Source organism: Pteropus alecto, unplaced genomic scaffold, assembly GCF_000325575.1.
Source record: "Pteropus alecto unplaced genomic scaffold, ASM32557v1 scaffold76, whole genome shotgun sequence".
Classification (NCBI taxonomy): domain Eukaryota; kingdom Metazoa; phylum Chordata; class Mammalia; order Chiroptera; family Pteropodidae; genus Pteropus; species Pteropus alecto.
Genome location: NW_006443138.1, coordinates 30,800,921 through 30,822,072, shown reverse-complemented (window position 1 = coordinate 30,822,072; position 21,152 = coordinate 30,800,921). Strand labels below are relative to the sequence as shown.

At 43.7% G+C, this 21,152-nt stretch overlaps 1 protein-coding gene across 15 annotated transcripts in view; it reads right to left on the bottom strand.

The window, feature by feature from the left end:
* The window catches only part of CACNA1C (calcium voltage-gated channel subunit alpha1 C), a 606,859-nt gene that overhangs the window by 20,983 nt on the left and 564,724 nt on the right, over positions 1-21,152 (bottom strand). For 13 of the 15 annotated variants that reach the window (XM_025041061.1, XM_025041070.1, XM_025041069.1 and 10 more), the window contains 7 exons: positions 20,594-20,626; positions 17,296-17,424; positions 14,983-15,048; positions 13,429-13,520; positions 2,548-2,713; positions 1,860-1,987; positions 1,091-1,187 (listed from right to left, as the gene is read on the bottom strand). In XM_025041061.1, coding sequence (XP_024896829.1) covers positions 1,091-1,187; positions 1,860-1,987; positions 2,548-2,713; positions 13,429-13,520; positions 14,983-15,048; positions 17,296-17,424; positions 20,594-20,626 — 711 coding nt within the window. The remainder of the gene's footprint in view (positions 1-1,090; positions 1,188-1,859; positions 1,988-2,547; positions 2,714-13,428; positions 13,521-14,982; positions 15,049-17,295; positions 17,425-20,593; positions 20,627-21,152) is intronic. The other 2 variants (XM_025041062.1, XM_025041071.1) reach the window with 1 other exon arrangement.

The window sequence follows — 21,152 nt, the reverse complement described above, 5'->3', positions numbered from 1 at the left end:
CTTAACACTTAATCCGCAACCTGTCCAGGCCTGTCTGGAGGCCTGGGTAGACACGTTGCAGCCTCGTGTGGGCAGCACTCATCCCTGCTCTTGTTTTCCACTCGGCTTTACCTTACATTTATTTAATTTGTGCTCTTTTTTTTTTCTAATATCTTCTAAACCCTTGCAAATCTTCTAAAAAAAAATGTTTTTTGGACCGAAACGGAGGTACAAGTGAGAAAAAACTGAGTTCCACACAGCACAGGTAGAAGGTTCTATGTTCCTTCAAGTGTCCATTTTCCATGAGCGGATTATCCACAGAGCTGAATTTTTCTATTTGTGTTTCTACAGCTCTCCGACACCACTTCCCCCCAGGCCTTTTCAGCTTGCTATTATTGCAACACGGAATATAGAAAGGTGATAATGGGACTTGAAAAAAGAAGGGAGAGAGGAAATGATACTCTTCAGCAAATGCTGGGCTCCAAGGTTGGGATTACAGTGAGGCAAGAGAGGTGCCTGGGCACACAGTTTAGGGGGCACTCACTCTCCAGGCCATGCAAGGGCCACAGAGGCAAGAGTTGGGTCTAGCAGAACCTAGGGTGTTTGTCTTAACCTTTTTTGGGTCATGGACTCACTTAGCAATCTGAGGAAACCCTCTCCCTGGTACAATTTGTGAGTGTTCCAGTGGTTCTGTGTACAATTTCAGGGCTTTGAGGACCTATGAAGCCATTGTGTGCACTCTCTAATGGCCTGCTGGTCCCGAGATGGCACCCTAATCCATCCACCCTAGAATGGACATCTTCCAGGTTGTCTGGGTGGTGCAGCTTGATGGGGCAGCACATTCTGCTCTTAATGGAGTCCTTCGTTCAGGACTGGGCACATGGCTCCCTGCAGTATGAGGTGTTCACTTATTTTTCCTTTACAGAATCTGAGAACTTATTGCTGGAAGGAACCTTAAAACATAACCTGGCTCAGGCTCATTTCTTTGGCACATAAAATATTGTCTTCACTCCCTTAAAGGATCAATGGCCTGACCAAGGTCACAAGACAAACAGGCATCTTGCCTCCCATATTGTCTTTCTTTCTCCCGTGAACCCAGGTCATCTCTTACTTTGCAAGCCACGCGGTGAGGGCACAGCTTCCCAAAACCCAATGGGGGCTGAATCCGCCGGAGCAGGGTCACCACGTCTAGGTGTTTGATACGACCCCTAGGAGAGGAAGGAGAGAGAAAGGTCAGTCAGGCCATGGTCTCGGCCACCAGCCCAGGACTCATGTACCTGAGAGGTGGGAGCCCATGTATATGAGGAACTCTCCATAGCTGTAGTAGCCCTATTGGTCAAACTCAGTGCAGAGTTGCAGAATTGCATGGTAAAACTCCAAAAGCAATGTGTACATGTTTAGATTTTAATAGGCAATTTTCCAGTGGTGCTGTGTTCAAGGTGGAAAGGATTTTCGTAGTGCAATGAAATTCTCAACACCTACTTGCTGCGTTAGTTAACTAACCACTTGACCAAAAGGTGTTTGTTGAGTGTCAGTCAAATGTGATTGATTGACAAGACTGTCCTTGGACCTGAGGCACGAATGGAGTTGAGATCTACCTGGCCATAAACATCCTAATTGAGTACCTACCAGTTATTCCTATATAACACTAGGACCTCTTATTTTTCCCTTCAACTGAAAATAGTAGATATGTTCTTGACTTAGCCAAAGATACCTGGCCTCCGATTACTGGGCCTTGATCTTGACCCTGGGGCCTGGTGTAATTCAGAGTTTCCCACCGATCCACCCAATGCTAACCTGTCTTGACCCTCTTCTACAGAAACGGTCGCTCAATCCTCTCTCTCAGCTTTGGGAATCAGAATTTCCCTCTGGGAACTTACTTGGCTTCAGGGTCATACTCTGCCCAGATTCTTTTAAATTCATCCAGATGGTGGGGACCAAGGATTGACCAGTCCCTTGTCAGGTAGTCAAAGTTGTCCATGATGACAGCTACAAAGAGGTTGATGATCTACAGAGCACAGAGATTATGATGAGTCCCCTAAGAGGACCTTCGTGCACACTTGAATTCACTTTGCCAGGAGTGCCATGCATGGCAGAAGCCAACATTTCTAAAGACCAGCCATATGTCACCATTTACAACACCAGCCCCTGGAACTCGGGCCTCTTGGATGTGAACTTGACACAGCTGCCCTCAGAGTTGTACTAGGCTGCTGGGTAGGGCTGTCAAGGACAGAGGGTGACTTTATCCACCACCTTTCTCTCATTCCCCTTCACAGTGCCGAAAAAGTCTAAGTTGCCTCTAAGCCTCCCCAGATATCTCCTCTGTCCTCTGGTCAGTGACACCATGACAAGAGCCAAGAATGGACGAGAGAGATGCTGGTTGAGCTTGCGCTGGCCCAGGCTTTCTGCCCTTATCTCAGTGTGGCTGGATGTTCCTACTGACTCAGTCGTTCCACGCGAGCTGCTCCACTGGGGTCACCCTGACCGTGAGCTGCAGAGATGGCGGGCTCGGGCTGCCCTGACTGGCACGCTCATTCCCCGTAGCTGTTTAGTCCCACCTCAGCTCACCAGGAAGGCACAGAGCATGTAGAAGCTGATGAAGTAGAAGACGGCGAAGCTGCTGCCACAGGGTGTCTCCCCTTCTGTGCTGTTGCTGGGCTCCGACTCTGGGGCACACTTCTTCCCTGGCATGCAGGCCAACATGATGTCCTGCCACGCCTCCCCGGTGGCACACCTGAGGCAGAGAGGTGGGAGAGCCCAACACCCATGGAGCCAGGACCGCACCTCTGGCTCCTTCCCCAGCTCCTTGCTCCTGCCCCTTCCCCAGAAGGAATAGCTAAACTGAATTTGGTGTTGATCATTCCCTGAATGCTCTGATAAGCTCCCTAAATATGAAAATACTTACCATTGTATGTATTTTAAAACTTTATATAAATAGAAACTTTATATAAATAGAAACAAACTGTACCTTTCTGAAAACTCTTTTTGTAATCCATGTTAAATTTCTGAGATTTAGCCATCTGGATACGTTTGAGCTCTAGTTCATTCATCTTAATTGCTGTACAGGTATATACTCTATGAACATACCATTTAAAAAATCCACCCGCCTGCTAAGGTTTTTCTTTTGTTTCGTTTTTTGCTGATACAAGTAACACTGTGGTAAACACACAGGCCTGTGTCTAGGACATCTGTTTAGCAGTGGAGTTGCCAGTTGATCGTAGGTGTGTCTTCATCTTTACTAACTGCTTGTTCTCCAGGTGGTTTGTCCAGTTTATACTCCTGTCAGCAGTGCGGAAGAGACACCACCGCTCTACAGACTTGCCAACTCTTTTTATCTTTATTGAGGTATAACCGACAAAACTGTAAGATGTTTAAAGTATACATTGCGTTGATTTGATGTACATATCCATTGTGAAAGGATTCCTCCCACCTAACACATTGATCACCTCACAGATTTATCTTTTTTATGGATGTGTGAGAACATTTACTCTCTCAGCAAATTTCAATTGTACAATACAGTATTATCACTATCCTCAGACCTTACTCACCTTATAACTGAAAGTCTGTATCCTTTCGTCGACCTATCCCTATTCTCCCACCCCCCAGACCCTGGCAACCACTTTCGTACTCTTTTTCTAAGAGTTTAGATTTGTCAATATCAGTGAATTTTTAAAAATGTTGCTCATATGATGGATGTGAAATGATATTTCATTACTGTTTTAATTTGGTTTTAAAATGACTAATTGGTTAAGAATTCTTATTTCATCTTCTGTTGAATTGCATGTTCATATTTTTGCCTGCTTGTCTCATGGATTATTCATCTTGTTTGCTCATAGGATTCTTTCTATAATATTTTTCATATTAATCCTTTTTCAGTTACATGCATCGCAAGTAACTTCTCCCAGTCTGTGGCTCGTCTTTAGTTTTATTTATGATGTGTTTTGATAAATCTAAATTTTAAATTTCAATGTGATCAAGTTTATAGTTTTTCTTCTATATTTTTAAGTTTATAATTATTTTATAAATTTTTCCTGTTTTTTTGCATCTTTTAAAAAATATTCTTCTCTATGTCATAAAATATTCTCTTATATGTTCTAAAAGTTCTAAAACTTTGTTTTTTGTAATAACCCATTAATCTAAAATTTATTTTTGTGCTCGATATAAGGTAGAAATATGCTTCCTCTTTTTCTGTATAGATAACCAATTTTCTAAATACTGATTTGAAATATTTCTTCTGATATTAATTATATTTTCATAGATATGTGGGTCTCACGCTAGCCCTTTCATTCTATTCCACAGGTTTATTTTTCTTACCTGGTACCAATGTATCACATGGCCTTAATAACTACAACTTTATAGTTAAGTCTTGCTCTCTCATAGAGAATGACTCTGTCCAGCTTCAAAACTGTCTTGGCTATTCCACAGACATGGTAGAATCAGCTTGTCAAATTCCATGAATAATCCTGTTCTGTATTTTACTGAAATTGCATTAAGATATAGATTAACTTGGGGAATTTGACATCTTTGTGATATTAAGTCTCTTAGCCATAAACATGACTTATCTCTTTATTTAGGCCTTATTTCATATCTTTTAATAAAATTTTATAATTTCCTCATATGTATCTTTTGTTAGGTTATTTCTATGTATCTTATTTAAAATAAATAAAATGTTCTATTGTAAATGAACACTTTGGCTATTCACATTGGCTATTCACATTTAAAAAGTTATATTTTCTCTTTGCAGCTGATGTAAAGAAAATACAATTGATTTTATGTACAGAAGATTCGTTGAACTTTCTTCTTAGTTGAGCAGTTTCTCTTGTGTAGTCTCGACAGGCAATCATTTTTTAAAAGGTGTTGTATTTGTTTGTTTTATTTTTTATGTGTGTATTTTCTGTGTAAAATACACATAACAAAACTTACCATCTTAGCCATTTTTAAGTGTACAGGTTAGCAGTATTAAATATATTTACATCATTGTGAAGCCATCGCTACTACCCATCGCCATAACTCTTTCATCTTGTAAAATTGAAACTCTATGCCTATTAAACAATAACTCTCCCAAATCCTGACAATTCACTATTATAATTTGTCTTTATGAGTTTGACTAAGTATCTCATTTAAGTGGAATCATACAGTATTTGTATTTGTGTAACTGGCATATTTCACTTAGCATAATGAACTCAAGATTCACCTATGTTGTAGCATATTGCAGTATTTTCTTCCTTTTTTAAGGAAGAATAATATTCCATTTTATGTATATACTACATTTTGCTGATCTATTCATTGATCGATGGACACTTGGGTTGCTTCTACATTTTAGCTATTGTGAATAGTACTGCTATGAACATGGGTGTAGAAATATCTTTCCAAGACTCTGCTTTCAATTCTTTTGGCTATATCCCCAGAAGTGGAATTGCTGGATCATATGATCATTCTGTTTAAATCTTTTGAGTAACCACCACACTGTTCTCCATAGTGGTTGTACTGTACCATTTTATATTCCCACCAACAGCATACATAGTTTCCAATTTCTCCACTTGATGTTTTTTGTTTTTTTTTTTTGGTAGTAGCCATCCGAATGAGTGTGGGGTAGTATCTCGTTATAGTTTTTATTTGCATTTCCCTTATGATTAGTGATATTGAGCATCTTTTCATAAGCTCATTGGCTATTCACATATCTTATTTGGATAAATGTTTATTCGAGTCTATTTTTAAATTGAGTTTTTGTTGTTGAGTTTGGCAATCATGTTTTTGGCTTTTAATTTTGTTTCTTCTCCAATTCTTACCCTTTGATTTATTTTTCTTATTTTATTGCATTGGGTAAAACTTGCAGTATAATGTTAACTAAAAAACGTGATAACATATGATCTTCTCTATTATATTTACTAGTTATTAGCTGTTATGGACTGAATGTTTGCGTCCCCCCAGAATTCATATGTTGAAGCCCTAAACCTCAATGTGAGAGTATTTGCAGGTGGGGCCTTATGAGGTAATTAGGTTTAGGTGAGGTTTAGGCTAGAACTCCCATGATGAGGTTAGTGTCTTTATAAGAAGAGGAAGAGAGAACAGAACTCTTTCTCTCTCTCCACAGTATGAGGACACAGTGATAAAGTAGCTGTTTGCAGGTCAGGAAAACGGCTCCAACTAGGAACTGAATTAGCCAAGACCTTGATCTTGATCTTCTAGCCTCTAGAAGTGTGAGAAAAAAATGCCTATTGCTTAAGGCACCTAATCTATGGTATTTTCTTTCAGCAGGCTGCCCAGCCTAATACATTATCAGTGCAGGAATGTGATTGTGGGTTTCTTTTTTTAAATTTTTTTCAAAAAATCTTTAATTAATTATTTTTTCCTATTTATTTATGTTTATCAGGGTAACAATTATATAATTTTCAGATATACATTATAATTTGACATCTATATATTCTATTGTGTGATACCACCGAGAGCCCAGTTTCCTTCAGCTACCATATATTTGATCCCCTTTACTCACTTCACCCTCCCCCAAACCCCTTATATTTGACCCCCTTTACCCCGTCTACCTCTTTCCTCCTCCCCTACTCCCTATCCTCTGGTAACCACTAGTCCATTGTTCATGCCCATGAGTCTGTTTGTTTGTCCTGTTCATTTGTTGCTGTTAGGTTTATATCCCACATATGTGATATCATGTGATTTTCAACCTTTTCTGTTTGGCTTATTTTGCTTAGTATGATTACTTTAAGGTCCTTCCATGTTGTTGCAAATGTCAATGCCACTTTGGTTGCTTTCATGTCCTGGCCACTGTGAATAGTGCTGCTATGAACACTGGTGTGCAAATATCTTTTTGGATATGGGTTTTCAAGCCTTTTAATTAATTTTTTTATGGTGACATTGGTTAACGAAATCCAATAAGTTTCAGCTGTACACTTTAACAGTAAGGCATATATACATTTACACGGTGTGATTGTGTTTTTTTGTTAATCTCCTACCTTGTTGATCTTATTGTTATAAAGGTTTTTGAGTTTATTTGCTTGGATATTCTACTTGGATTAACCTGTTGTTTGTGAACAATGACAATTATGTCTATGCATGTATATTTTACTTCTTGCTTTTTTTCCCTTTTCTTATTGAAATGACTGGGGAGTTTCTCTACACCTTTCTATTCCTGGAAAGTTTATATATTATAGGAATGATCTATTCCTTGATATTTTGGTAATCATTACACATAAAATATTGAATTTTTGGTCTTTTTCTGAGGGTTAAAACTTTGCCTACCTTTTCAATTCTTATTGTGGTTAATCAAATAAAATTCTTCTTAAGATAATTTTTGTGACTTGTACTTTTCTATATAAAAGCATCCACTTCATCTAAGTTTTCAAATATATTGGCATAAATTTGTTCATAATATTCTCTTATCATTCTAAAAATCACTTCCATGTCTGTAATTATATTGCTTTTCTTATTCCTGATGTTGTTGTGTCTTTTTAAAAAATTAGGTTTGAGGGAGCATTTGAGATCTTGCTCCCCAGAATATGTGGTCATTTGGGCTCAGATAAACTTATAAAAAGTCTCCATAGGTCTGGACATTTCTTACATCAACATTTATTTGATGCGGTGCAGCAGGATTTGGAAAAAGCCCACCCAGAACCACCCTGTGGACCCAGACCAGGCTCTAGGTACAGGCAAGGGCCCATTGTGCCCCACCGGCTCCCCGCTTCGCCTTAGGTGAACTTGAGTGAATCTCTTTAGAAATCCCGGGCCTCCTTGCTTTAGGTAGAAGGCCATCACTTTATCTGAACTGTTCTCAGAAAATCCTAGAGGTAGATAAGGGTTGAGATAACACAGGGAAAGAAAAAAAAATGGGGTGCTGCTTTTAATTTGGGCTTTTTAACTGGATTGCTTACTGAGAGTTTGAACAAAATCTTTGCTGGTTAAATGAAAGACTGAACTCTCTTTAGCTCCAAAAGAGAAAGAACACTTGCTTCCCCAACCCAAATAGTTGGGTGATGACAGTTGTTCAGATCCTCAAATCCAGAGTGGCAGACTTGGCCACCAAGTGTCATCCAGTGTGGTAACTTAGCTCGTTCTGCAAAAGACAGCAGGAGCCCTGGGGAGAAGGAAAGGGCGCCCTGGAATGGGGTTCACCCTGAGAGAGGGGCCTGAGAGGGGAGCCCGTGCCTTGAAAAGTGTCATGGTTCCGGCTGTGTCTGGTAAGCTCTCGCTGGCTCCTGCTCAGTATTCTTAGGTGACTAAGAATCTTTGTGGGGTTGCCTGAAGAAAAATTTCCTCTAGGGCATAAAGCAGTCCCTGAGGGATATCCACCACTTCTGACTCGTCTGGAGATGTGCATGTAAAGGCTGGTTTTCCCTGGAAGTTTTTCAGACTCTACAGATCTCAAAACTAACATGGGAAAATGGACCTCTGAGGCCAATAAGGCCCATGACAGTCAGTCTCGCATTTATAACTAAGATGGTCAAGATGAGGATCCTTCGATACTTTTAAATTAATCTTTTGCGCACACAGAAAAAGTTGGCAGAAAGAAGAAATAGAAATAAAATTAGGCATAAAGAATGGAAAGCATATTTAATTGGTCTTTTGAAGCTTCAAAAAAAGGGTTTAGATTAATGGATCAACCTATGATGTTGTTTAGGTGTCAACCTAATTCTTTGAGGTATTAAAAATGTCTGTCCTTATTTTAAAAGAGGGAAAGTCATTTGAAACTTGACTTGTCAAGGACAGATATAATTATAAATGTTTTAGGGCAAAATTTGGATCCAACTGTTCTTTTATGAATCAGTGAGTTTTTCTCATAGCTAAAAGGTCTCTGTTTGTGTCTGTCTGTGTATGTCTATATATGTGTATTATAAAAGTGAGATAATTTTTACCTCTAGATGGTATTGTTAAAATTAATTTAAAGGCAAGCGCTTGTAAAGATTGGATTCTAAAATTCTCAGAAATATAGAAACTAACTCAAATACTTCTCAAGTTCATGTGATCTAAGATTAATCCTTAGTAAATAAAAGCTTGCTTAAGTTTCGTGGTTTCAGTCAAATAGACATGTCTTTATTTTGCCTGGGTTTTACAAAATAAGTCCATGTTAATAATCGATTTTTATGTCTATGAAAAATGTTTCTAGAGGTTATAAAATGTCCAAGCTAAAGAATGCTAATTGATTACTTCTTCATTTTCATTAAACATCAAGGTATTAAGGGTTAAAAATCTCTATGTATGTATGAAAACTTCCAGGGTAAACAGTGGTTGTAAATTAAGTGAATACTCAAGGCCATAGGAAACCTATGGTGGCCACTTGGTTCTTCCCTGCTCCCTGACTCCCCATTTTTTGTTTTTTACATTCCTTCATGCATCACAGTACATTTAAGCTGGATTTAGATGAAGGAACTCATGAGCTGACATTATTAAAAAGGAGACATCTTATACTATTGCCAAGGTTTGATAAAGTCACTTCAAGAAAATGCCAAGTTGGTAACTGCTTCCTTTCACAGTGAGCTCCCAGGAGATAGACTTTAGATTTGTTTGTTGGAAAGGACATCAAATACAAGACACTCTGCAGCCTCTTTGGGAGGGACCTTATCAGGTGCCTAACTATGAACAGACATCTATCTCTGTCTCTGACACCTGCCTCCACCTATAGCAGACACCAAAGACGCCTCTAGGATGAGAGGCTGCTGACACCAGAGGGTAGACAGCTATTTCAAGACATCAACAAGGCTTGTATACTTATGGATCGATATTGAACTCAGAATCCATTTTGTTTGATTATCTAGGTAAAGATAGGTTAGTCTGCTAATGATATTAGTCACAATAATAACTTGTTTTTTGTTTTTTTTTCTATATAGTCCAACTGTTTATGATTACTGAACATGTAGAAGATAACTGTTAATACTCTCCATAGGTTATATAAATGTTATACTAAATGTCAAATACAGAAAAATGAGACAGAGGCAAAACTAGACTAATGATAGTTCACTGGATGTAAATGATCCAGAGTTTTCTTTTCCCACAATGAAGGCTACAAGATTTGACTGCCTTCCATTTACCTGTCCTTCCCTTTTTGGGAAAAAATTGGCCTTAACTCAGATCGTACGGTTATGGCATTGCCCATCCCCAATGGTCAACAAGACAAGGCTGTTACTGAGACTGCGTAAGAATGAGCCTTCCTAGTCCTTCGAGACTGCACTATCTGATCAAAAGGTTAGTCATCAGTGCATCCTTCAGACTGATTTGTGACCAAAAGGGGAAACTGTGGACAAAAAGGGGTTCTATGGAAAGTAACCTCATAAGGTGATCTGATCATAAATTCCTAACTGGGCAGGTCACTGTAGGTAGTCACGCCCCAAGCATATAACTTTTAGTAAAAGGTTTATCTTTGCCTTAAGCAAACCTTGTCCATTGTTTCTGTGCATCTAGGTTAACACACCTTTGAAATAAACTGTAACCACTGTCAAGAAAGTACATAACTCATTAACTATCCTGTAATCCCCCCATCCCCCACCAGGTGCTTTTTCCCATCTCTGTGTAATCTTTAAGTTCCCGCCTAATTTCAAATGCAAAAAAGAAGCTACAAAACTGTTACTCTCCAGAGCATTTGAGATCTTGCTCCTCAGCATACATTGTCAGTTTGGTTCAAATAAATGCTTACAAAAATTCTCAAAAAAAAAAAAAAAATTGGATTTGATAAGAGTTTGTCTATTTATTGGTCTTTTCAAAGAATCAGTTTAAGGTTTATTGATAAATATATTTTAAACATATTTTATTAATTTCTGCTTTTGTTTTAATAAATGCATTCCCTCATACTTTGCTACTCTTTCCTCATCTATTAGTTTACTTATTGCAAATTTTCAAAAAATAAGTTAATTTTGGCTCTGAATTTTCCTTTGGCATTAGTTGGTACAGTCCATAAATTTAAGGACTCACTCTCATTTCTAAGTATTTTGTGCTTCAGCTGTGAGTTCTTTAGAACAATGACTCAAAACATTTAAGTGAATAGACTTTCGAGGAACTACTGATTTTATGATTATTTTAATTTTACTGTATTGAAGTTTGAATTTATTGAATTTTTCTTTGTGACTTAAATCTTGACTAATTTTTTTAAAATTTTATTTTATTAGTTTCAAGTATACAGTACATTGGTTAGACATTTATGTAGTTTGTAAAACGATCCTCCTAAGTGTTTTTTCTCTCCCCTGGCCCTCCACCTAGCCATTTCATTAATGCTAACTGCATTCCCTGTGTTGTGCTCCCCATCCCCATGACCATCTATCAACTACTCATTTGTACTTCTTTAACCCTTCACCACATTCTCCCAGCTCCCCAATCTTCCTTCTCTCTGTCCGTCACCAAATTGTCCTCTATATTTGTGAATCTGTTTTTTGATTAGTTTGTTCTTTTTGTTCATTAGATTCCGCATGTAAGTGAAGTTGTATGGTATTTATCTTTCTCTGTCTGACTTACTTCACTCAGCATAATAACCTCTAGGTCTATCTATGTTGTTGCAAATGGTAGGATTTCATTTTTTTAATGGCTGAGTAATGTTCCATTGAATATATGTACCATCTCTTCTTTATCCATTCATCCATTGATGAACACCCAGGTTGCCTCCATATCTTGGCTATTGTAAATTGTGCTGCCATGAACATAGGGATGCATAGATCTTTATGAATTATTGTTTTAGTTCTTTGGATAAATATCCAGAAGTGCAATTGCTGGGCCAAATCTTGGCTAATTTTTGTGAATGTTTCTGGGTACGTTGTTTTTTTGCTATTTATTGAGTACAAATTTGTTAGGTTAGGTTTGTTAATTGTGTTAGTTAGATTTTCTTTACCATTTCTTTTATTTTGTTCTATTTGATCTGTAATTTTCTGCATGCTATATCAAAATTTCCCACTATGTGTCCATGTATGTTCATTTTCTCCTTACAGTTCTATCAGTCTGATTGATATATTTCCAAGCGTCGTTGCTATGCTCATGCAGTTTTTATGATTGTTATATATTCTTGGTGGATTATATCTTTTGTCAATACTGAATATCACTCTTTGTCTTGTTTAATGCCTTTCACCTGGAATTTTATTTCTTTTAATAGTGCTATTACTACACCTACTTTTCTTGGTAGACACTGTCTGAAATCCCTTTTCCCTTCCTTTATTTTTATTCTTTTCAGGCTATTTTATTTTACTCTATCTGTTAGCAACAGGCTAGAGCTAGATTTCCTACTGCCAACATTAGAATATCTGTCTTTTAATAAATTTAATTTTTAGTGATTATTAATATCTTTGTTGCTGTTCACTAATAACACTTAGGTTTTTTCCTTCCTAGTACTGTTATGGGTTTATTTTTTAAAAAAATATATTCTGTCATCAAGGGCTTTAAGAAAAGATGGGAGATAGAACCATGTAGTTGGTGTGCTATCTGTGTCTAATTCCCTGATTTAAATGTCACACAGGCTTAAATACTGCTAAATTGCAGTTGACAATGGCCCTTGTGTTCTCATAGCCTACAATCTGAGGGAGATGGTGACGTCAGACTGATATTTAAGGGGCCTGCCATTTTGATTTAATACATCGGAGGAATAATGATACTTGGGCTGGAGTGTGGGGAAAAGATTCCATAGAGCATGGTGAAGTTGGGGCTATCGGACACAGAAAGGGCTCCCGGGGGATAATAAAGGGCCCGCTGCCTCTCCCAATGCCACGGCACATGGAATACATGAGCTAGAATGACTTCAGAAATCATGTGGTCCCGGGTAGGATAAACAGCTTTCATCTCCCAGCCCTGGACCTGATGGGGTCCCAGGAAAGTGAGAAGAACCAAGCAGGCAGACCAGGGGTTCATTAGGAGGCAGGCGAGGAAGGAGAAGCAGGCTGCGGCATGGACTCACTCATGAGCAGGTATGAGAAATCCTGCCCTCCCCAGCTATACCAGAAGCAGTGGCCTTCCAAGAAATGAAGGCGCGTGGCTGGCTTAACTGGGGAGGAACCAAGCACACAAGGAGGTAACCACCCGACAAAGGGAAACTGACATTGGCACCTGTACTTGCTTCATGAGGAAACTGAGGCTCAGAGAAGTTAGATGTCTTACTCAGGGTTACAGAGCAAGTGTGTTGCAGGCTTTTGAGGAAACTGAGGCTCAGAGAAGTTAGATGTCTTAGGGTTACAGAGCAAGTGTGTTGCAGGCTTCGCTTTGAACCTGTTTAGCTTTAAAACCAGGGTGCTTTCCGTATTTGCCTTTTGATGCCCTAGTGGTTTCAGGTGGTTACCAGCAACTTGTGCCAGTGGCTGCTTGATGGGAAGTTGTAAACAACAATGAAATGACCAGCTTTCCAGTCGGGGTGGAAGATCCAACACTAGTTCTCTCCCTGCCCACTCCCCTGGAGAGTTTCCGCTCGTTCTATATCCAGACCATAGAGCTGCATCGTGTAGGTATGTCTGTGTGCACCTGTCCTCAGAGACCCACCTGAAGAGAAGCAGCACAGCTTGGGGGAAGGTCTGAAAGTTGTTATTACGGTTGATCTCTGTGGTGTCATTCAGGGCAATTTTCCCAAACACCTAGAGGGAGAGAGGAAGGGGATTCTGTGAACCATGGACAGAGAGGGCCCTAGTTCCACCCATCATTTAATGGTCTCTTCAAGGGTCACAGCTGACCCTGGGACAGTCTGGCCTATAAGCTGAGCAGAATTCCCTGATGCAACCTGGCAGGGCCTCATGGGGCCAGGCACCTGCTGCTCTGTCCAGCCCCCAATCTCAATCCCTACAGTGGACAAGTGGGAGAAGAAAAGTGCTTGTGGGCCCTCAGGAGCGGTCCCTGTGGCCTGGTGGGAGCTGAGGCTGAGAGCAGGTGCATGCTGAGACCAGAACTCTGCTTCTGTGCCGGGAAAGGGGACTCACTGGCCTTCTCTCTCTCTGTCTTTTTTTTTTGGCCGTACATTCCAAAGAATATTTTCTCTTAGAAAAACTTTCTCGAGGAATAATTAACAAATATAATTGTATATATTTACAGTGTACTATGTGGTGGTGATTTGATGTCGATATACATTGTAGGCTCATCACCAAGATCAAGATAATTAACACATCCATACCACGTAGTTATTATTACTATTAATAATATTTGGCTCTCAGCAACTTTCAAGGATACAACACCATATTATTGTTATAGTCACCATTACAGCCTCAGAACTTACTCTTCTGGCCTTCTTCTCTTTGGAGTGATATGGAATAAGCCATCTGTGGCTTGGGCAAGTTTAATGCATCCTTGAAATTAGAGGCCTCCTTTTTTTCCCCGTGGCCTTTCAAAGCTATGCTTATTTTGGAAACTGCCACACTTGATCAGTGGCAAGATAGCTCTTTCATCTCAAAAGATTTCGGCTTATGAACCTTGGGGTATTCCTGCAAGGAGCAAGTGGGGGAATCTTATTTAAGCAGCTGCTGAGGAGAAGCTCCTGGCCAGGGAGCAGTGCGGGGCGGGGTGTTCTGCTAGAATCCAGAGGAGAGGTGGAAGGACGCTGTGTTTGGGGCAGGAGAAGGGGCAGTGGGCACCTGTGAGGGGAGCTCTCTGGAAAATGCTGCATGTTTGATGGGGGGAGCTTGCTTCTCTCCCTCTCTCTCTTCCTTCTGAATGACACTGGGTCAAGTGTTGTTCTCAGGCCCATTAGATCCAGACAAAGGGAGGGATGCTGTCTGACATGCCTTGTTTCCTGAGAAGGACCTATCTCTCCTGAGGCCCACCACATAGTTTGGGAGTGTTTTCTGAAAGCAGAACCCAGACCTAGGGCAATGGGGAGAGGAGCTCTCTGAACTGCATATTCCGCTTTTGGTCATTTGCCCTGCTACCTACAGGATACCATTTGGGGGGAAGTTCCAGTCCCTGTGACCTTTTAGGCCTCATAAGGTGGAAGAGGAGAGCGAGGGACTGTCAGGAGCAAGACAGAGGTGAGAAGGAGGAGGGTGTCAGGGAGTGTGGGGCTGGGAACAGGGAAGAGAAAGTAGGAGGCAGAGGAGCCAAACATCCTACCTGCATCCCGATCACGGCGTAAATGAAGAAGAGCATCACTATCAGAAGGGCCACGTAGGGCAGGGCCTGGAAGGAAGCACAAGAGACTGTGAGGCCAGTGGGGACAGCTGGCTGGACGCCTTCCCAGAGCACTGCATTTGTAGTCGTTAAGCTGCTGCCTGGCTTGGGGGCATTTCTAAGAACCCCACAGAAGTTCTGGGCACCTGGGAGAAGGCACTGACCCCTCATCTGGCCTGGTTTTAATCACCTGAGAAGCAGTGCGGTGTACTGAGAAAAACAGGTGGCAGAGTAAGGGAAACAGGGTGATATCACTTAGTAAAAGCAATAAAAGATGAGCAAAATGTCCTCTGACTAGACATATATCTTTGTACAGCAAGGAGAAAGTCATGGAGGACATACACCAAGGCTTCCTGGGGGGCAAAGGTGGAGGTAGGTCATACCCCTCCTTTCCACAGCTTTATGTTGTTCCACTAGTTGTAATAAAAACAGTTACTAAGGAAAACTTAAATAAAAGAAAGATCATGGGCTCAAATCCTTTTTCTGCCACTTTCCAGCTGTGGGAGCTCGAGCAGATTACTTAACCTCTCTGAGCCTCAGTTTCCTCAACTGAAAAATGAGAAGAGTAACAATGATCTCTCAGGGATTTTGCGGAGTTTAAATGATTTAAGGCTTATAAAACGCCTTGTGCATTGCCTTGCACATAGGTGGATCCCACACATTTTATTCACTCAAGGTGTCATCTGCCAAGCAGCTAGGACAACTTAATTTTCCAGCGTCCGGGCGGCTTCTGGGGAGAGGCCACAGGGGCTCAGCGCGCGTGATGGAGTCAGGAGAGCTGCACGTGCGCGCCTAGGAAATGCCTCGCCAGGCTCCTGCCCACCACCAGGTGGCGCTGCGAGACCACATGATGCCTGTCTCGTGCGCGCTCCCGCTCTGCATTCAAGTGCAGCTCCTCAGTCACCGTGTCTGCTGCCTTTTCCTAGCCCAGGAAATGCTGGGGGGCGAGGTGGGTGGCTGAGTATGTTGGGTATGTGGTCATTCATATCTGCGGGACTCCGAGGTGCATCTGTGGACAGGGTCAGCCTAGTCCTGTTTCCACCAGACTCCTCAGACTCCCAGGGACTGAACAGGGCTGGGGGTAGGGGGTGGGGTGAGGGGGTGACAGGTAGGGCGCCAAGGCTCATCGTGAAGTGGGGCGTCAGCATGGGTCTGAGGGGAAGAGGACGGGCTATGAGTGCTGCCAGGCTGAAGCTTTCCTTTGCTGGTCCACTCACAGCCCCCTCGGATGAGGTCCCAGGGCAGGAGGCTGTCTGCAGGGCTGTGCACGCCTTTGGGCGGCGGGTCTCCAAAGCAAGCCCCCTACCTCTGTAAACTTCGTTGCAGCACAGCTAGATCAGGGACCCACTCGGTGCTGGGTCCCTGGGCCCGGACCCGCCAGGGCAGGGTCACGGAAGGAATTCTTCAGCGCTGGCGTGTCTCCTTGTCTTGGGAAGCCTGAGAGCAGTGCCTCCATGGGCAGGAGGAGCTGCATTCAGTGTCAGGACCAGAAACCTGGAAGCACGTGCTGGCGTCCCTACTGAACTCATCTTCAAGGAATTCAAGTGACCTGACAGAGCTTTGCTTCCCTTTAACTCCAAACTTACGTAACAGTCCTCAGAGATGGCCAGAAGCTATCATTATTCTGCTTTTACAGAAAAGAGAATGAATCCTGTAGCTGGGCAACCCTGTGCCCATTTGCGGGGACTGTCTCTCCTCCAGTGGAGTGACAGCCAGGGTCCTGGAGAGTTTGGCTAAGTCCACAAGTAGGTACAGACAGCAGATACTACTGCAATGCTTATTGAGAGGAAGGTGACAGCCAGATTCTAAAAATGCCGGAACTAGGAGGGGCCATGGGGGTCATGTTTTTCAAATTTATTCCACCACAAAACCCCTTAGAGCAATCAATTCTTGTGGAAAACTACATAATGAGAGAAGAAAGCAGAACGATTCAGCCTCCTGTTTAGCTCTCAACCTTCCCTGACTTTGGAGAAATCTGGGGCTCCAGAAACATGCTTTTGACAACCACATATTGAATCCAACCGACTCATTTCAGACATGAGGAAAAGCAAGGAGCAGAAGGGAGGTTGCTGTCACTCAGTAGGGAGCAGCAGAGTGAGCCCTGTCTTGACTCCTAGATGCTGCTTATTCTTTTACTGTGTCACCTCCCATTCTGGGAGTCTTAGTGGAAGCTGGGGTGGAGTCCCCGTGCAGCCCTGCCACCCAGGAGATGAGGAGGTTCTTCTCTTTCCAGCTGTTTAGGGTAGAGGTGGCTACCTGGAAGGACTTGATGAAGGTCCACAGCAAGGTCCGGATGCCCTCCCCGCGGCTCAGCAGCTTGACCAGGCGCATGACCCGGAAGAGGCGGAAGAAAGTGATGGAGATGCGGGAGTTCTCCTCTGCGTTCTGGAATCCATTGGCAATAGGAGGTGGTAGTTAACACAGCAACAGAGTGGGGTGGGCCCTGCTCGGAGCAATGTGGCCCTTGGCTGGGGTGGAGCCAGCTCAGGGTGGGGTTGGCTGCACTAGATTCTCTCCCTTTGCCACAGATGGCAGGCCAGCTGCCCACCTTTTCCAAGTAGATAACAGCCCTGAGGTCTCTGCAAAGCCAGGCTGTGCCCAGGCCCCTGAGTCCAGGTCCCTTTTCCTATGTTCTCCTCTTGCTCTCTTCCCTAGTTCTTAAGCTCCTGGGTGGAGCAACAGAAGATTCCAGGAGGAACTTCCGTATGCCCTGAAATCTTCTGGGCTGGGTGGGATCCAGCATCCAAGGGCATGCCCTGCCTCAGCCGCATGCTGAGAAAGCAGCCCTGATGTCCCTCCTGCCTGGCCCAGCTGAGGGTACTGCATCCCCAGTGGGATCTGGCTCTTTTTGAGGTGGCTGGGTGGTCATGGCCCCCATCCCAGCCGTTGGGACGAGTGCACTAGGTGTCCTGGTGGGTAGCATGGGCTGCCCACTGAAGGATCTTGTGCACTGGCTGCTCAGGACTCCAGCACTTTTGTTGTGTCACCTTGTATTTACCCCAGCCCCTGCCTCACATGGCTATGGGGAGGAGTGAACTGAGTTTTGCTTAGTGCTGGATGAGTGTCTGGCTTGGAGCTCTTGTGAAGCTGTTCCTCTTCTCTTCCCTTCTGCCCTGGGGCCTCTAAGAGGCACCCCCTCACCAGGCTGCATGAGACCGTGGAGGGGTGGGGCACAGAAAGGGGGAGGTAGGGAAGGAAGTTAGTTGGAGTGAGGGGACCAAGGAGTCCTGCTCAGGGTAGAGCATCGCCTCAGGGGAGTCCTGGAGGGCAAGGGCATGGGGAAAAAGATGGAATTGAGGCCATGGCAAGCTGAGGTGGGAATATGGTGCCGGGCTGCTGGGGGCCTGCTGGCTGAAAGCTCACCTTGCCTTGTTGGACCTGGAGGCCCTGGGGCTTGGGCACATGCCTGGCCAGGGTTCAGGGGGCAGGACAGGCTGCCTTGTCACCCTTTGCCTCCAGACCTAAGAAGAACATGGGCCGAACCCTCCTGACCCCCCGCCTTCCCACATCGGCCTGCTCCCCAGAGCTAGTGCAGCTCACCCAGCCCTGTCAGCACCGCACTGGGAGAGAATGGGCCTGGGGCTTCCTGTTACTGCTCCTGTTGCCGCCTCCCTCGGGAGGAGCCATCTCTGGTCCTCGCTGGATCCTATGTTAGCCCTCTCCACTTCTCAGTTCACTTCTCTTGCTTTGTTTTTAATCATTTTCAGGTCAGAGACTCCTTGACACTATCCATGCCTTGTCTGCACTCCAAAACTCTCACTAGCATGAAAGCCCTGGAAGGCTCCCATAGGCCCTTCATCCTAATCCTGCTGACTGCTGCTCATGTGGCTGGTGGCTCCAGAGGCCACTCATCTCACTCGAATTCAGAATGGGAGACCCACGAGGGAGACAGGAGAATTCAGAGGCAGCTTTTACATGTCAGCTCATCCTGCTCCACCCTGGGAAACCAGCAGGAAGGGTCTCTCTAGTTCTCAGACTCTCCAGACAGGAGAAGAATCACAGTATTTCTTCTATATCCAAACCAGGGCTGTCTCCGATCCTCACAGGGCTCCTGTTGCCCTCAGGCAGGACAGACTTGTGGGCGCTGGGCAAGCTCCGGGTGCTGCAGGAGCTGGGTGAGGAACAGCAGGCGGCAGTCCTGGCCCCACCCTGGGCCCTATCCTGCCTGTGTTTTTGAAGTCTTTGATGCCCTTCATCTCTGCATTTCTATCACCTGTGTGTCTACTGGAATCTGTTTAAAAGGAGGTTGTGTTCCCCCAGAGGAATATGCAGAGGAGGTACAGGGTTTTATAACTCAGCTGTCAGTTCCAGCATGTTTGGGAAGGGAGAAAAAAGAAGGAAAAACAAGCTCTTAAGCAGGGAACTTCAGCTGTGAGTGTCAAGAGTTTGAGAATTTGGTGCCACAGGGGCGTCTGGATCTGATAAGTTAAAGAATAAAAATCAAGCTTGCAGTTTGAATTCCCTTCTGGGTTCGGAACCCTCCCCAGTTGCTGCAGTGTCCTAGTGCTCCGGAAGGAGAATAAACACGTTTCCGTTTGGACATGACAACTTCCTCTAATAAACTAAATGACAGTGCAATGAAGAAGCAGATCCTAGTGTTCATTCCTGCGAAGGGAGGGCCGGGGGAATACCCAGGTCCAGCCCTTCCTTCTGTGGCCTTCCAATAAGCCTGAGACAGCTACATCAGGCGACACTACCCCCCCTCCCAGTCTTGCCTCGTCTGCCGAGTCTGGGGGCTCAGGGAATCCACCCACTCACTAAACGTGTGATGGCAGCCCTTTGGAGAAGGCTGTTCCAAGGAGACTTCAAGGTCACACTGAGTGGCATCTCTATCACTTAAGCAAAGCAAGTCATGAGACTCCTACATGAGGAGTGGTCCAATCAAACAACAGAGTTTGTTTTTCTGCTTGTAGCCTGCTGCAGAAAAGTGGGTATAGTCAAATTTTAATGAACTTCGGGAATTTAGAAAAATTCACTGGTAACATTGTTGAAGTGACTGGAAATTCAACCACACTCTCAGTAACAAATCCCAGCTTATACCTTTCACTGTGACCTTGAACTCAGAGCACAAGGGAGGCTAGTCCTTATAGACACTTGACGATTAGAAGGAAGTCATCATCTACCTTTCTGCCTCCTAGCTAGGTCATCTCTCTCCCTGCTCTTCCCAGGAGGCCTGACCATGGCTCTCACGGGTGCCTTGTGCAAATTCCCCACATCAGGTTAAGGTTAGAGACTTTAGCCAGTGGAGTCTTCAGGATGTTTAACAGGAAATGGCCCTTGGATCCAGTTCTCTCCCAGCGGCTCATTAGATAGTCAAGATCACAGTGAATTATCACCCAGAGGAAAGCTCAGGGAGGGAAAAGAACACCGTTACACAGACAGCACGTCACAGCTCACACAAGACCAGGCAGGCAAAGCACTTGACAGACACAGTGGCTACATGCAATGGGAGCCGGCTGGGCTCCGGGAGGCTCTGGGGGCTGGGTAGGTAAGAGTGGGGGACGTCAGAGGAGGTCACAGAAGCTGAGAGCGTGGTCTGGAGGGTCGGTCTTACCATAAAGGGAGAGCATTGGGTGTGTTCAGCTGGCTTTAAAGAAAGGCAGACAGAGATTAAGCTGTAATGAGTCTCCAACGAAGATGCCTTCGGTATTCTAGGTCTTGGCTAACACAGGAGCAACCCAGTGGCAGGAGAGGGCAAAAGGAAACAGGTGAAAGAAATACAAAGCGTAGGCCCGGCAGGTTCTGCACCATGAGTGTGGACTCTGCACAGCCGTGTATCACATCTACCAAGGACCCAACTCTGGCCTCAAATTAAATAATTCACACCCATTATCAATGAGGTCTTCTGGACTTTGTGGATGGAGGTTTTGTTTCATTTTTAAGATCAGCCACACATCCTAGGATAATCTCCAAGAGCTTGTACTTTATGCACTCTAGCTTTGCCCCAGGAACTGCCAGCTGAAGGGGCTCCCAGGCAATGGCCCCTCAGGTTCAGGGGAAGACTGGGTTTTAGTTCTCACTGAGGAGCATCTAAAGAGGTGGCCTTGCATAGCAAGGGTTAGTCCTCAAGCTGAGGCTCAGGTGGGAGAGGGTCCTGCTTAGTACCAGTCTAC